Raw genomic sequence first — 17,918 nt, 5'->3', positions numbered from 1 at the left:
TATAGGGTATTCCAGACCTAGATAAAGAGGGCTAAGAGAGCCAGAATGCTAGCCTTTAATCTTTCTCTGACCTCGGACTGGCGTGAGATCCTCATTAGCTCCTCTTCCCCTGCACTTCTGAGGGTTTAGGGCTGCTAGCTATAGGCTTTGGGGAGGAGTTAATCACAGCTCCAGCCCCAAGCACCAGGTTCCCAGCACCTTTGAACCATGGCCTGGTGGCTGAAGGGCATGGCGAATGGGCTAATGGCTTAGTGGTTAGTCAAGACAGCAGGCTTTGAAGTAGACTAGGTGGATGAACGTGGTTCTCAAGGAAAAACAAAGCAAAGTTATCACAAGGGTCAATCCCAGCAGACTTAACTTGTGGTCATTATACAGGGAAAGATAAGGATGCCTGAAAGAAGTTGCGCATCTGTCGAAATGTGATATATAGTTCAAATGTATACTGAGCAGTCAGTATTATGTGGGATGAATCCAAAAATATTCAATCAATAACCGTTTCCACCGATAAGCAAACTTCACATTAAGGCACACCAAGTGGCCGGTTATTAGGTACCTTTATTAGGTTGGCACCTGCCATAAACATAGTAGCGTGTGGTATACTGGTTCATCCGGTTGAAATTCTTCCTTAGATATGTGTTTTGCCATAACTGTTATACCAGTACACACTTAAAAATGATGCTTCTTCAATGGTTCTTTAGTAAAGAAAATGATTCTGCACAGAATCACGAACACTCAAAGAACCCTTTTCATGATTGAAGAGTTCTTTGCATCATGAAAGTGTACTTCAGATTGATGGAGAATGATGGAGAAAGGATTCTATGTAGCACCAGAAAGGATTCTTCTATTGTTAGGATGTCAGCCTTGTTACAATAGAAGAACCCTTTGCTATATAGAAAATATTGACATAGCTTAATCTATTTATTGTTCAGTTTTGGTTTTTCATAAGCATCTAAAATTAATATACACACATATATATAAATATACATAAAACTTTCACAAAAGCTAAACATTAACCAGCACAGATGGTCCTGGATTTGAAGCTGATTCACTGTGACCTGCTATTTAAATGATGTCAACCATAAATTGGCTGCCGTTAATATACAGATCCACCCAAAATGTTTTAACCAGTTGGTGACATGGAGGGCAGACAGAAGAACAGAAAGTTCTCTAAAAATTAGAAGTTCTGATGGAGCAGGTGAGTCACAGGTGCTAAAAGATGTGCACCTTGGAAAATCATTGTGAAAAAGATAAATGAAATTGGAACTACCAGTGCATCTGGATTAATTAAAAAAAGATGGCAAGAACTAAATAAAAAAACAAAAAGAAAAGCTTGCTTTTAATAACAAATCTGAAAGAGTATAATTATTTAATATGGAATATTCCATTTCCTCTGTCTCTCTTCCTGCTTTCTTGCACACCTTCTTACAGTGCTGTGGTTATTTTCAAAGTAATTGCAATTCCTTCTCCTTGATGCTAAAGAGCAAACATTTTTTCAGAGTTCTTTGATGCAGTTTGGGTTACAAATCGCTCTGGGTTGTCAATTTGCATGGTCACTGCTGCTTCTTAAAATGCATATAAATGAAGGTGCACTGAAACCTGCAGCTCAGTGGTGACCTGTTTGCATGCAAAAAGGCTTTTGTGCACATGTTGATAGATCAGCTGTGGTTGCTTTTATGCAAGGTTCATTAGTGGCACCGTAAATGTTTAATTTACATGGGTAATAGTCTCTAATTGCACACCTACAAGGTGGACCACAAATGCCGGGATGTCTAAGTGTTTACCAGTAAGTGTTTACAGTGTGTAAAAACACCAGCAACGCCACTGTGCCTGACACACTCATACCAGCACAACAACGCCTAACAAGTCACAACTATGTTGGCATCACTGCTGTGTTGAGAATGATCCACCATGCAAATAAAACCTGAGTGAGGAAGAGGGCGGCCTACAAAATGCATGACAACAGATGGGCTTCAGTCTTTTTGACCTTAACTTCCCAATGAACATGACTACATGGTCAGAAAAACAAGATTCAGTAATCACTAGGCTTAAGAGGTTTAGGTCTTACCCAGAGTATCGCATGGCTCATTCTTCCACGAGCAGATGTCCAGCCCTGTCAGGAGAATTGCGTGGTCATGACGACGGCCCTCACGTCCCGCCAAACTTGACTGCCACTGGCAGAAACTATTTAGAGTGTGATCTGCATGGTGGCTAACAACCAGCCCTTCCTGAGATAGAGAGAGACAGAGAGAGAGAGAAATGACAAAGAAAGAGAGTGTCAGTGACAGAAAGATAGAGAAGAGAAGAGAAAGAACAGACATGGGAAGAGAAGAGTAAAGAAGACAAAAGAGAAAAGAACATAAGAGACAAAAACAGATATAATGAAAAAAGAACAGAATATGCGAAGAGAAGAGAAGAGAAGAGAAGAGAGGAAAAAAAGAAGACTGTTGAGCACTGTTCAGGGACTGTATTACCTCCTGCCCTTCTTAACCTTCTTTTAGTTTAATGAGTCTACAGACAATTAATTTTGCAGGACGAGCCAAAGGCAGTCAGGGCAACTGTCTCTAATCGTGCAGCCAAAAAGAGGAGACGATGGTATTTGTCTGCATTCTTCTGCTTCGTCTGTGTTACTGCAGGTGTATCAGTAACAGGGGCTTTACTGGCCCAGAGTCCAAACTCATTTGGCTGAGGTATGGTGTCTGTCCAATTAAACTGTCACTGTAAAATGAGATCTGTCCAGCTACATGGGCCAAAGAAACAAGTCCCTCAAGGAAAGTAAAAAAAAAAAAGTAAAAAAACAGACAACTGCTTCCAAGTAGGCACTGGTTTACTTTCCCAGAATGACTTTGTAAAGAAACGAAAGGCAATGACGGCTAATAATTATAACAGCTCAGTAAGACTGAACGTCATCCCCTCACCTGGTCTTCATGCAGCAGTATCAGGCCAACAATCACTATATTGATATCCCCTCCTATAGTTCCATCCTTGAAAAGAGTAGAGACCTGCACAGAAAAAGACACCGTACCTGTAAAATGCATTCGTTTTTATGGTAACACTAGGTAACCGAATTACCTGAACTGCGCAGGTTAAAACAAGAGCAGAGAAAATCTAACTAGGGTTAAGTCTTGTTATTGTCATTACATACTTATTCATAAGTAATTACATAATAAAATCAGTTAGTTAATTATGTAATTCATCACATTTGCATTTAATTTACATTCTGTATCAAAAGATTTGAGTCCACACTTCCAACATTTTCTTTTTTCTATTTGTTCCAAAGTCAAAATGTGACAAATGTGAGGCAAATATGTAAAGAAATAAGACTGTGTGCACAACAATAACTTTATTACAATAACTACATCAAATCAACAATAAATAATAGCTTCTTCCTACAAACACAAATGGTATTGATTGAAAGTTTAGAGTCTGCATGTTCCAGAGAATTTCTCTCTTTCAATGAGCTATGAGTGAGAAATAGTTCAATAAAGTGTAAGAAGAGACGTTCAAGGCGTCTACGCCATGGGGGACCCAAGGGGTCAAAGTGTGATTGACAACTCACTTTGAAGAAAACGAAAAACTCATGTTCAGGTCTTTCCTCATCAGTTTCTCTTCCTTTCCTGATCCTACACATGCCGCAGGACTCAAAGACTCCTAAAGACTGTTTATCCTTGTAAGACCGAGCGTGTTAGTGCTGACATATTTAGGACACTTTTGTCTTTACACTCTAATAACTTTTCAACTGTTGGAGATCAATATGCTTCAAATTTCATACTAAACTAGAGAAACTGAGTCTTCTGACCATATGAGTTACTGTGTCTGGACTACATCTGCAGAGCCCTCAGGACTGTCTGACCACTACATGCACTCTCTTTTGTCTGTCAGTGCTTGGACGCCAATCGCACCATTATACATTCCATCCAGCATATCCAATCATGACACTTCGTTTTATTCTTTTGCACATTATACATCTTTCTATTCAATATTCATGTTTAGTGGCACAGTGAAGTGGCGTAACTGAAAACCTGTGCTTGTGACGAATCAGAGGACACAGATTACTTGATGATGGTGTGAAATACACAGTCAATAATAAGATGGCCACTTTTAAGCTCTGTGTTTAGAGGGTTAAGAAGCTCAGGTATCATAACCCTGGTAACTGGACCTGAGCACAGGATCTTTCACTTTGGTTGTTTTGTCTTTTCAGCAACACCTCCATGCGGGGTGCTCAGGACACCTAAGACCTGACACCACTTATTGCGTCCACCCTGCGAAATGCAATATTATTTCTATCTACGTCTTAAGCCCCCAGGGCCTGATGAGACGGGGAGTTTTGAGCAGTGCCAGTATGTTTTCTGCGCTGTATTCACCACAGACAGGACTGGTTCTGGATTCCACAGGTTATTAGGTAGAACTGAGACCTCAGCGAGTAGAAACACATGGAGTGACCTCACCTTGACATGGTCTCTCAAGCCAAGTCAAACGTGTGTTGCATTACGCTAAGGAATGCACGTACAGATGGATGGGTGTATGGACAGGTGAACGAGTGAATGAATGGGGCAAGGAATGGATTTACAGAGCCATCGATGTACTGCACCATTCAAATTTTGGACACACCTGATCTAATGTTTTTCATGACCTTTAAGACTAAGTGCTTGAAATGTGCCTCAAATACAAATAGTGCAGTTGATGCATTAATTTATTTCCAAACCAAAAGAATAATTTGACAAAATATAGTTTTAAAATGTCACCTGAATGAGTTTTCAGCAGCTGACAAGATCTCAGTACATGTAGAACTTCTTAAACACTTTTAGAAAAGGGTCTCAGGTGGTTTTTCATGAACTTGGTTAGGAGAATTTAAAGAATATGTAAAATTGCATCAAGGTAAAAAGGGGGCTAGTTTATTTTTCCTTGTCTGACACTTTGCGGGTGCTGCATAATTCCATGTGCAATTTCATAGTTTTGATGTCATCACTTTTATTGTAAAATGTAAAAAAAAGGTAAAAAGGTGTGTCTTTATGGTTGACTGCTACTATATGACTTACCATGTTGAGAACAGTCAGGACGTATGTGGTTATGTTCTCATGGCCGTGATTCTCCATCATCTTCTGGTCCACCACCACCAGTGTCTCAACATTCAGCTTCTGTTTTGAAGGGGTCTGAAACATCACAGCCCGCTTGCCTCTGGGCAGGAACTTGTACTCATCAGGCAAAATGTGGATGTCTTCTTCTGGAGGCTTTGGCATATCTGTGAGAAGAAATGAAAAGATACTTCAAAAAGTAATTCTTTAGGGCAAAAGGGGGTGTTGTCTTCTCAACAAGATCTTCTGGCCCCCTCAGTTTTGGACATTGATTTTGAACATTTTAGTTTATTTGAGCCATCACAAATAGCTAGATCATTTTTTTCCACTGATTTTTATGTTTCTACTCTGTCAGTGGTCCGCTGCTATTGTTATTGATTGGTATAGACCACATCATACTCTCTTCATTTGTTGAACAGAATATCTTGGTGAGCGAACCACTTAATTTGACCATGTGTGGAACCATCTCTCTTCAGTTTGAGAACGTAAGCCCTTTTCCTAAGTACCAATTGTCCAATCCTAACTTAGAACTTAGAACTCCTAGCTTAGAATGATGAGCTGCAGCATTGTGTGTGAGGAATTTCTACATTGAATTTCACTCTTTCCTAACCTGAAGACAAGAAGAAAGGTGTAGGATTGGGATTAAATGATGCCTCAGACCATACCGCCCCTTAAACTTGTCAAAAAAAAAGGTAAGTTGTTAAAGTAGCTGTCTAAGTCTAGCTAGCAAATAAAGTCTTTCTTGTTCACTCATGAGATTTTGTGTCATGGGTTTCCCTCACCATTGAAAACAGCTGACATGCTGGGTTTGAAAGCTTGCCAGACAGAGCAACAGTATCTAATGGTGGGATGAGGTTACAGTCACATACAAAAGATTTAACACCAGGGTTTGAACAGTGGCAAAGGTCTTTGGGATCCCCTGGTAGAAAGTCTGACCATGAGGTGACATATATTGATAGATATTATTTTCATAACATGTCAGGTGTCAGGGGGTCATTTATAGGGAACAAACTTAACTACATAATTTTTCTGCAAATTCTGGTGGATAGTTTCTATTTATTTGTTGAGTTGAACATATTGCAAATAAAACATACAGTACTAAATGTGCCATAACTTTTGTGCAGACCACATTATGTTTTTTTTCAATATGTTAAATTTAGCAAATAAACAGTAATTGTGCATTAAAATGTGCAAGAAGTGTGTCAGGGATTTTTAGCAAAACATGCCATTTGACTAAGGGTTCCAAAACTTTTGCATGTGACCGTAGGTGTATTTTGTTATCATTTTGTGATAATGCTGTAGCACCGCACAGCTCATATGTATATTGGGTCTTCAGTTTGCAAAAAGACTATGAGTGAATTTACCATATAAAGAAAACTCAGTGGTATCACTTCAGTAGTAAAGTTATGGTACAGTACAATCTCCATGACAAATATACACAGAACATTTACTTATGAGCACACATACTCCTTTAAAACACACCCCTAAGTTAATGCCACACTGATGAGAGGAATCCTCCATCAAATCTTTTGCTTCCTGTGCAATAAATTTGCTAAATTTGCTAAATTTGCATGTGTATGTTTGGTATATTTTGTTTATATTGGAAATCTTACTCTGTTGATGCATTTTTATTTCTTTTTTTAAATTTTCTTGTTAGGTTAATTAGGAGAAATTTTTAGTACATTTTACATTTTGCATGCACCTGACTGTAGGTCAAGTTTCCCACTGGGATAATAAAATGACTGAACTGATCTAATCCAGCAGTATTTAATTTACTCACATACATGTACAGGCATCAAATCTCCCATATAATCAAAATATACACTCATCAAATATGACTTTGAGAAAGGACACTTGAGTCCTGTCTGCACTTTCTGTTCCTTTTGTAGCTAGGCCTGTCATGATCATGAAATTAACAATTAATTGCCAGATGAATGTAACTGGTTTTTGTTAGTTGTATGCAACTGTTAAAATACAGCCTGAAGTGGCCAAATTGGTGAATTAGCTATACATGCCTTTTCTTCAATTCACATTCTGTTTGTTGCAATGTAAACACTGTGAAATGAAAAAAAAACTGTGATTGTGAAAGCTAATACCTATGGAAAATCACTGTACTAAGCTTAAATAAGTGTGATCAGCTCAAGTAACTGCCATTGGACTATTATGTAATGATTGTGTCAGCCCTATTTGCAGCAGCCAAACCAGACAAACCATTTAATAATAAAGACCCAGTAGTATTTAAGAACAGCAGGGATCATGTACATTTAAATGTCCATAAATCAACCTATAATCTCCATGTGTTCTTGTACTCTTCTATGGAGTGTTTTACAGATCATAAATCACAAATGGCATTCCTCTGTAATGTCTTTAAGCCTTAATAAGTGCTGATGTGATGAATGTGACCTTAATTTAGTGATGACTGGTCAGTCGGCACAGAACGACGCTCGGATTTCAAACGCAGCGTGTTGATGCTGAGCGAGCTCAGAGCAGGTGAGCGTAATGTGACCTTGACCAAACACAACACAGGTGTGTGATGATGTCACCAGGATGAAATGTACACAGGTCAGCGTCGGGGCATAAACAGCTGTGACCTCATCGCACTCAACCTTAATGAAATAAGGGCAGCGCTTATTAAGTGTAAATGACCCCGAGTCAATAGTACATGTGTAAAAAACTAACACTCTAAATGTTTAGGGTGGGTTTGCAAGACCTAGATTAAATTGCATTACCTGGTATGATTCATTACCGAAAACAGCTTTTAGTCGTATGTCTTGGTGCTTTACACCCTCTCTTGCGAATCTGTTGCATTGTTCTAGGTTATGCTGAGTGCCCTAAAATTTTAAAACATCTCTGAGACAACTGAAAAGTGCCAACAGAACTCTGCTGGGTAAAAGACAAAACATAAAACATTTCACATTTAAAGCTATACTAATTCTAGTCCAATGAAACTCATTAAGGCAATTGAGAAACAGTGTTGGGGATGAAGCAGCATAAACATGCAACACAGTTTAATGCAGACCAACATAACATTTTTTCATATATGTTATGAACAGGTGACAAGTTAAAGGGAAAAAAACAAATAAAGTGTCTTAGTAAGGTGATGGGCCATCATGAGCTGCCAGAACAGCTTGACTGTGCCTTGAGGAATGGAATACTATTCTTCCAAATAATATTTCCTTAGTTGGTGTTCCGATGATAATGGTGGAGAGTGCTGTCTAACACATTGGTCCAAAATCCCCCATCAGTGTTAAACTACAATGGGATCTGGTAATTGTGAAGGTCATAGCCTGATTTACACCATTCCATACTAATCAAACCATTCAGTGACCTCTCATGCTCTGTGTATGTGGTCACTGTCATCTGTAAAGAGATCACTCCCATAAGGATTGAAATGTTTCATCAAAGCATAAAGGTGATCAGTCAGAATGAATCAGTACTGATTTGAAGCAAGTGGAGAAGCAAATTGCCTCCCACAGCATTAGAGACCCACTGGACCCACTCACTGCGTTTAAACATTCAGGCCTGTACTGTTCTTTTGGTGTATGCCACACATGCACTTGTCCACTTGTTCTTTCCACATCTCTGTAGATCCATGCCTGTAATTTTTACACCACTGAACTCTCAAATGTGCATTTGTCTTTGTAGTAAAGTGTTTATGCATTGCAGTTCTACTATAATATCCCTCTCTGTGTGGTTGTGGATGGATTGTTCACGCTGACACAGTCTGATCATGTCCTACATTGACATTCTAAGCCACCTGAGGAACAGCTGCTCTTCTGTTTATCCTTACATCTTGTACTAATACATAGGCATCACAGTCATCGACCACAGTTTCCAATCCTATTTCCTGATGTCTTTGCCATAGATCTAATACAGATGTCACTTCTGCTCCTATTAAAACTCTAGCCTGTTGAGTAGCCTTTGTGACTGAAGCTCCTGACATCCATGCCCAAGTAATGAACCCTCTTTCAGAGTAAAAAAATCAGTGTCATCTGGGGCTGCTTGGCATGTTCACACATGCCACAGGGCAAGGTAGGATGTAAGCTGCTTAACTGTATCATACAGTACACCTGTCTGGAAACATCTGCACTGGTTATGTTTCTCCACTTATTACCGACTGACATATTTTAGTTTAATGTAGAATAATGTACCATTTTTTATAAAGTTGCTTAGGTGTATATAAAATAGTATAACAGTGTGTAGTTTAATATAAAAATACAATGTAGTTTAATGTAAAATAATGTTATATGAGTTATTATATATACATTATATATATATATATATACATACACACGGAGATTCACTCAAAAGCCCTGAATATTCTGTAAAACTCTCGCTAGGACGAAGCAATCTGAACAAAACAACATGCAATGTGCTCCTCAGTATATGCAGCTTCGAACAAGCCAGGATGCCCCTGTGTCGGAGGTAGGCGTGACATTTAACCTCCATTTGCAACTTCTGGGTGGATACCCCCGTACCCCTTCATGTGTCTGGCAGAAAACGGAGATGACTTCCAGTGCCGCATGTAATGCAATCGATTACACATACATCAAGGTATGTAGCGTATTTTTTTGGTTCAGATTGCTTCATCCTAACAGGAGTTACAACAGAATATTTGGGGCCTCTTTCGAGTGAATCTCCCTGTGTGTGTGTGTATACATACACACACACACACACACATATATATATATATATATATATATATATATATATATACATATATATATATATATATGTACATATTAAAGGTATTTAATTTGATGCTGGTATTTTAATGTAGAAAATGTAATGTTAGATCAATTCCAGTAGAATAATACTATGTAGTTGAACATAGTATAAGGAAACATATATAAAGAATTGTGATATAAAACACTGTAATGCAGTGTAATATAGAATGCCCTTACATACATTTCTTCCTTCTTCCACAGTAGTGCAGTCGCTGGCGTGTGCCATGCCTGTAGTCGTTGTGGTGAATGTGGCGTCGGTGTAGGCGGTCACCCAGAACCATCTGCATGTGTGTAGACCTTCTGAGTCTTTTGCTGTCTCTGAACACTCCATCACCCTCCTCGTCTTTTCTGGTGGGCTCTGCTGAATCTCTGGCTGTCTCTCTGGCAGTGTGTGGTGCTGCATGTCTCTTGTAAAGGATGTGAGGGTGGTGGTGTTCTGGTGCTGTGTAGTTCTCCATGTGCAGGTGGTGTTGAAGCAGCGGCCTTAAGAAGTAATCTGCCTCCTGTGTCCGGATCAAACCTGACTACAGAGAAACACACACATTGGTCAGAGATCTTGCTACATGCATCAGCTTAACTTCTATCTCACTAGTTCAGATTTCTTTTGGGTGGTGGATCTTCAACATAACAGTGATACTGACATGGTAGTGGTATGGTAGTGTTTGTGGTGCTGGTACAAGCGAATCAGGTACAGTGGTGTTGCTGAGGTTGTTACACACGTCAGTGTTTCACTGCTAGGTTGAGAGTGGTCCACCAATCAAAACATTTGCAGCCAATAGCAGATGAAGGGCTAGAGGATGGTTAACACAAATTGTGTATCAGCAGATTAGCTACAGCCTCTAACTGTACCCCAGCAAGGTGGAGATACAAGGTAGGGGTTTCTAATAAAGTGGATAGAGTTTGAATGATATGTGTTTAAATGGTGTAAATTGAATGTGAATGTAATACATTATACAGCAACTATGCAACTGTGTACACAGGAAAGTGCTTTGGGGGTTGGGGTGTTAAATTTTAAGCAGCATATAAGTGACATGAGAGATGATGTCATGAAACATGATTATGAGCCTTTCTTTCATTAGAATTTTCATGATTTACATCAAACAGAACATGTCATAATGAGCTATAATGAGGCAGGAGATGACAATATATACATATAACTGATGCATCAAAGCACTGGTCCACATCTTTACTCTGCTCTCTCGTTCTTGGCAAACTTTATGTAAATGCTGCACTGCTGCACCCCCTCAGCACCTCCACTTCCTGTGTCCCTGATTGTGTAATTACATTAAGAGTTGAAGAGACAAAGTTTGAAACTTTTTATGCTTCTAAATTCAAATGTCCAAAAGCAGAAAGAGGGGGTTGGGGAAATACATTCCTGCAGTTTAATTCGAAAATGAACCCTTTTTCACAGTAGCCATAAGTGACTTGTTTTCACAGCAGGGGGTTCTCACCTCAGCACTTTCACCACTCATTGCTCACTAGTAGCTAAACACAGAGTGTTTCACACACTATATTAATTAAAAAAAAAACTGATTTCCAGTCTGCAAGCAAATTGCTCACTGAGAGGCCTACAAAAAGATGTTAAATCAGGAATTTCAAGCTTGAAATCTCTACATTTCTAAATCTAAACAACCAAAAGTGGAAGAAAAGAGTTGGGAAAAGCTTGCCTATAGACAACCCTCTGAATGCACAAAAAACAAAACAAAAAACAGCATGTGATGGATGAAGAACCATATTTAAAAGCTCTGAACACTTTGTTTATGTTTTGCATTGTTTATAAACAACAGGATGAAATCGTCTTTTTTGGCTCTGTGTCGGCTTTCAGTTCCCAAGATCTCTCCACACCCCCAACTGAGGGTCAGGCTAGGTCAGAGAAGGAACTCAGCTGACCCTTCTGTTCTCCTCTCTGACCATTTCTGTACAGTAGTCAGCCCAAACTGGGCTCATCACAGCATTTCTTCTCTAACGAGATTAAAAAGAATACCTGATAGTCTGATTATCATTTGTCATCATCAACAGCACTACAAGTCACCGCAGGGCAATCACACACAGAATGGCCTGTAAAACTTGTTTCTTTTCAGGGCTGAAGAAAATCTGGGACTGGGTCAAACCAGGGCGATTTTAAGCACTCTTTATACACATGATGATTAAAAAAAGCTTTTACAGCAGCTGGTGATCAGCACACTCTCTGACCAAGTGCGTGTGTTGGGGAAAACCAGCAAAGCCACGTAGGCAAGCACAAAGCCATCAGTGTGTGTGAGGTCCACGTTCCAGCCACAACACAGAGAGAGGCTGGTGTGATTGTTCATGTTTAGTGTGCATGCATATTTGTATGTGTATGTGGGTATGTTATTGTGATTTGCTGAGGCTGAATGTGATTCAGTCAGTCAGGGCTGATTCCTTCCATTTCATGCTGCCACTAAAGCTGTAATCTGCACATCTCATAATCTTTTATGGCCCTTAAAATGACTAGAGCCACTAACTTTACTCAAAGCAGATGAGACCAAAATAAAGCAGAAGCTACACTAAATTTGATTTGTTTAGACAGGAAAGATAAAAACAGATACACAGGATATGATACATTATAACAGCCAAGGAAAATATTGAAATATTGAGATATTAAAACATTAATAAATAGATTAATATATAGCTGTTATCATACAAATGCAACTAGGAGTGCCCTGATCATTAATTAGTAAATTGATAAAGTCCTGAATTTCCATTCCTTAAAGCCAAACTGGACAACAGGCAATTTTTGGGCTGATTTTTATTTGCCTTTTTTTTCAAACCCAAAGCTCACCACTATGTGAGCTAAGTGAACACATGCAACACAAAAATAAATAACATTATTCACTCCAAATGAGCATAAAATTAGTTTTAAATAACTTGAATCAAAGTACAATGTCACAGTTAAGAGGCAACAGTCATATGCAAAGTTTTAAGTTCTATGTTTTAATTAATTAATAATTAATATTTCATCAAGTGAAAATATGTTAACGACTCTTCTACAGGGGCATTTTTCTGGCATTTTTCTGCAAATTTAATGCACAGGTTCTATTGTGCACAAATTGAAAAAACCTCAATTAAAAATGCGCCTCAACTTTTTCACATTTTATGGTTTATTTTTTTCAAAAATCTTAAATTAAACAAACAAACAGTAATTAATGCATTAAAATATGCAGAAGTGTACTCTCTATAGAAGATGTGTAACTTCACTTAGAAAATCGACAAAACATGTCATTTGACCAGGGGTGTTGTAACTTTTGTTTTTGACTATATGCTAGACATTTTGGTATTAGTTAAGCAGCAGCATTTAAATACAGCTTGAGTGCCCTTACCTGGACTATGTTATTTTTGTCATGAAATTGCAACACAGCTCAGCTAAAATCATACGAAATTCCACAACTGCATCCCTAATTATAATGATGAACTTCCTCAGCCAAGTAGATGTGGTGTTTGCTTGATGCACAGCACTGCAGATTCTCACAATATGCTGCCAGTTACTCTAGAAGCTAAGTCTTAACTACAAACCTTCTCTGGGTCTGTATGCAAACACATTTTCATGCCTCTTTGTAGAAAAGCCAGTCTTGACACTGATCACTGTAAGGATCTGCATAAAAAATGCTGAGCTTTAAAGTTGCTGCTGTTTTATGGCTACCATCAATGCCATTAAGTCTTCATGCCAGCTTCAGCAGGCTCTGAATTATACCAACCTCTAACGCAATTACACAGTAGGATAGATTAGAGCAAAGACTGATTGGCTGCAGACTTGTGCCAAACTCTAACTCAGGGAAAAAGTGACACCACTACACCTCATTGTGGACTGTTTCTGGGTCACACCCATGCCGTCATAATATTCACACAAACAAAATGACAGATGTCCTTTTTTCTCCTGCAGGAAAGAAACCAGCTTGGTTGTTCAAGAAGATGAAGTAGTAATGACTTCTCTGAAAAAGTGGAGTGACCGCTGCGTTAAATCAGGATTTTATCAGCGTAACACCTTCAGACAACATATCAGTTTTAGCTGAAATAAACCAGACGTCCAGCATCAATACAGAACTCACAGGAATACCATTTTTTAATTAATTGAGCACACTTTTAAAGATTTAATTAATTAATAATAATTACTATGCTCTATGAGATATGTCAGTGAGTCAGTGAGCCAAAAAGACAAGTATGGGTGGCTCAGTCAGCACGTGTAAATCATTTATCCATTGCTTGCCCTGTTAGATCATCCATAAAGCTCAAATTTAAGTGACTAGAAGCACATTCATGTAGTTCCAAGTTGAACTCAATGATTTTATGGTGCTGAAAAAAGGAACCGGCTTTAGAGGTAAAATTTATGGAGACGCCCGCAAAAAGCTTATCAAAGCGAAACCTCCATGAAGAGCGAATCAAATTTTAAGAGCCATTGGCTGACTGGAGCACAGTGAATTAGCCAACTGATAACTCTGATATTGTTCACAAGTTTAAGCAGATTAATGATGAGTGTCACACGGGGGCACACATGATCAGCAAAAAAGTCTCTGTGAGCAAAGAGAGAAGGGTCAAGCGGCTGGCTGTTTGACCCTCTCTGTGAGCAAAGAGAGAGGGTCAAGCGGCTGGCCGTTTGATCCCACACAACACAGCCAGCACATCAAAAGAACCCAATTACCTGATTGCTCAGGCCCAAAAAAGCCAAAGCCCTTGAACCCCGTCTTTTTTTGGGCAGATAAGACGGGCCACTCTACAGAAGCGGCGCTGATGAGTGCTGGGCCTTCTGGGCTACAGCTCAGGCAGGCTGCTCGGCTCAGACTGGCTGCTTCACGTGATTGAGGCCTGGGTCTGAGTTTGGGTGGGTCCCTGAGCCTTTGTCAAACCTAATCCTCCTCAAAGCCAGATTTGCACAAATTTACTTTTATGTGACAGCTCTTGCATGCCTCGTTGTGTATTGAGCAATCAGAGGCATTACATTTGGTCCAAGGTTTTATGAATAGTGCTAACGTGACCTTTGCTTAGAGAAATATCTCAGTGATGCAATGTGGGCAGACAGTGAGAAAACAGGCAGGGACAATGTGGGGTGTAGGACAATGTGTAGGTCAGCACTGTTGGTTTCTGAGCTTAAGTAATCATAGCAGTTTTGCAAGAGAATAAACTCTCTGTATTCAAAAGCAGCCTCAGCACAAAGTACAGTATAAAGCTGAAACAAACCAACAAAACTGACTTAATGTCCACTGACCCATCCACTCAACTGATCTTTGACTCAGTCTTCATCCAATTGACCCTGCATGAGTTCTTCCCATGCTGTTCCATGTACTTTGCTCTCTCTCACTGACTCCACTGGTAAACAAATACAGAATCAATAACCCTACAAGACTGAAATTATGGCTGCCAATTCGTCCCATCATCTTTAAACTTGAACAAATTTATATCTGTTTGAGATCAACATGCTTCAAATTCCACCATGAGCTCACACACAATGTTTAATCCCCAGCCCAATCCACACTGCATCTGGAGAGTCCTCTGGGCTAACCATTACATCACAGTGGCTACAGATTGATAGTCAGCAGTTGTTGTTAATACACAGTCTTTTTTTAAACCTTTGGTTGTCAAAGCATGCCAGATAATCAGAGACCTACTTAAGGCACTGCATGTTGCTCTTTTGCACACCTGATTTGATCTTTTCTGTAGAACATTCATGTCGAATGAATGGCATAAGTAAAAAGTTTGTGCTGAATCAGAGGACATGCATGATACACACTATATGTCCAAACGTATCTGGACACAGGTGTTCAATTATGCACACAGCTTGTATGAGCTATATAGAAAAGCACTGCCAATAGAATGGGATGCTCTGAAGCAACAGCACATAAGCATAAGATCACCATCCCCAATGCCAAGCATTGGGTAGTAGAGCAGTGGAACTGCATTCTCTGGAGTCATGGACCTCAATTCAAAACCTTTGGGATTAGTTGGAGTTTCTGAACTAAAACTAATCATCCAATATCCAAATCTGACCTAACTAATGCTCTTGTGGCTGAATGCAATCAGAAGGGATAAGTAGGAGTCAATAAACTTTTTGACATATAAACCTCATTTTTTGTTTTTTTTTTTGCAACAGTTTCAGGTGCATGTTTATGGGCCATATACATAAAAAATGCAAAATTGCATTGATCCCCCTTAAACATTAATTTGAGGGAGGATTTCACAAAAAATGGGATGATTATACAGAAAATCAGGCTTCTTTTGACAATGTCAGCAGCCATAGCAGCTAGACAGAGGCACCAGCCTCAAACATGTGCTGAAAAAATATTTACCAGCATAATAACAGTGTTTCACCTCTGGATCAGATATACATGTGCGGGGAGACACCGTGTAAAATATGTTGTCATGCAGCCACAAAGTAAAATAACAACCCTGTAATGTTTTGGTGGTAGAGAATTTCAGTGAACGTTCCTTTTTTGTCTCAAATTTGTTTACTGATTCATTTGAGTGATTAGCTGCAGCCATGGTAAAACGAATGTTAATTCCAGGCTTATATTCCAGTTGTATCGAGACACATTTTGCACTGCTCCTACTGTTAATTCCAGACTGCTCTAGTTAATTCTAGAAAAGGAACGTTCGTGAAGCTTAAGTCAGCTTGAAAAAGTCGTTGCTTCGGAATGCCAGGTAGTTGCTAAGGTGTTGCTATAATATTCACAGATTACTGCTAAGGTTTTATTAGGTCATTGCTGTGGTATCCCAGGTGGTTGCTAAGGTGTTGCTAGGCTGTTATACCATTTCTGGCAGTTATATTTAAGGTCTCACAGTATTCTGCCATTCATTTTCTATGGAAAAAAATGTGTTGGTTTAAATGCTGCTAAAAAAACAAATATGCAATTGCATGTCATACCATATAGTGCCATATAGGCTCTATGATCATGCAAAGCTTTGTGGCTCTAGCTTAAAATCCGTGACCTTTGAAACAATACAAAAAGGTGTAGACTAATAATCAGAAGAAGAACTTTTCAAGTCAACTTAAGTATTAGGATATATCAATTTGGTCACATGTAGGCTTAGGTTTAAAGGCTTAACCACAGATGACCAAAAATCTTTTACTTGCCTTCTGTGTGTATGATATCTTTCTATCAGCCATATGAAGACTTTGAGATTTAGTGATAGACTGTGAAGCTCTGCAGAAACACTGGGCCTTGTTATTGGGTACGTAGCAAAAGAGACTGAAAGTCTGATGACCCAAATGTGCTACGTTTTTCTGTAAGCAACCTTTGCATGGCTATCCCAAACACAAAACTGTTGTTTATCATGCAGTGCTGGTTTTGTTCTCTTTTACAGTGAAACCACAAATTACAAGCGACAGTTGTTTGAATTCCCTGCCACTGATCTTTTGGCCTTTCTAGCGGGTAGGGCTTTTGTTGTTATCAACTTGGAAATTGCATGACACAACAGTTAAAAATCTTTAGGGTTTTATGGTCATTTATCGATAGACTTAATGTTCCCTTGTGTAACTAACGGCTTGCACAGAAAATAGTCTTTGTGTAGGTGAATATTGTGATAACTGCATTTACCCTATCAGACCGTTCGACCATGAACATAATTTCATGTTGTCTTTAGAGAATCCCTACCTCTGCATGCTTTTAGCAAAGGAGATGCCTTTTTTACCTGTGAAGCTAGAGATCAGTTTTCATTCATCATTATTGTTGGTGATGTATAGAGTAATTATTTAGAATTTTAGGCAGGTTTTCAATATTTTGGCCCTAAAAGGGTGTTCATGGACAAATATCTCCACATATGAGAATGTTTTTTGAGATACTTAATATTTGAGATTTACTGAATCTTGCTGGCTTGATGTTACTGATTTAAAAAAAAAAAATGATCATGCAAAACGTAAAAGTGTGCCAAAGTGGAAAGACTGTAAAGTATGTCTGAAAACGGCTAAGCCCTTGAAAATCCCAGGCTTACTACATACTTAAGGCTTATTTTTTATTTTATCTTTTTGATTTTTACCCAATTTAGTCATCTCCAACTCCACCCACTAGTTAGGACTCCCCCAGTCACACGATACTATCAACGCTAGGAGGGTGAAGGCTAGCTCCGAGACCTGTGAAGCCAGCCACAACATCTTTTCAAACTGTTTCGAACT

The 17,918-nt window shown here is 39.0% G+C and overlaps 1 protein-coding gene across 2 annotated transcripts in view; it reads right to left on the bottom strand.

Annotated features, from left to right (window-relative positions):
- The window catches only part of LOC118820195 (A disintegrin and metalloproteinase with thrombospondin motifs 16), an 84,129-nt gene that overhangs the window by 53,163 nt on the left and 13,048 nt on the right, over window positions 1-17,918 (bottom strand). The window contains exons 4-7 of one of the 2 annotated variants that reach the window (XM_036588371.1): window positions 9,981-10,323; window positions 5,037-5,239; window positions 2,916-2,999; window positions 2,066-2,225 (exon numbers count right to left, since the gene is read on the bottom strand). In XM_036588371.1, coding sequence (XP_036444264.1) covers window positions 2,066-2,225; window positions 2,916-2,999; window positions 5,037-5,239; window positions 9,981-10,323 — 790 coding nt within the window. Of the gene's footprint in view, window positions 1-2,065; window positions 2,226-2,915; window positions 3,000-5,036; window positions 5,240-9,976; window positions 10,324-17,918 lie in introns of those variants that run through there. The other variant, XM_036588380.1, reaches the window with a different exon arrangement.

Source organism: Colossoma macropomum, unplaced genomic scaffold (genome assembly GCF_904425465.1).
Source record: "Colossoma macropomum unplaced genomic scaffold, Colossoma_macropomum, whole genome shotgun sequence".
NCBI lineage: Eukaryota > Metazoa > Chordata > Actinopteri > Characiformes > Serrasalmidae > Colossoma > Colossoma macropomum.
Note: the sequence above shows the minus strand (reverse complement) of the source record. Positions and strands in the feature narration are given on the sequence as shown.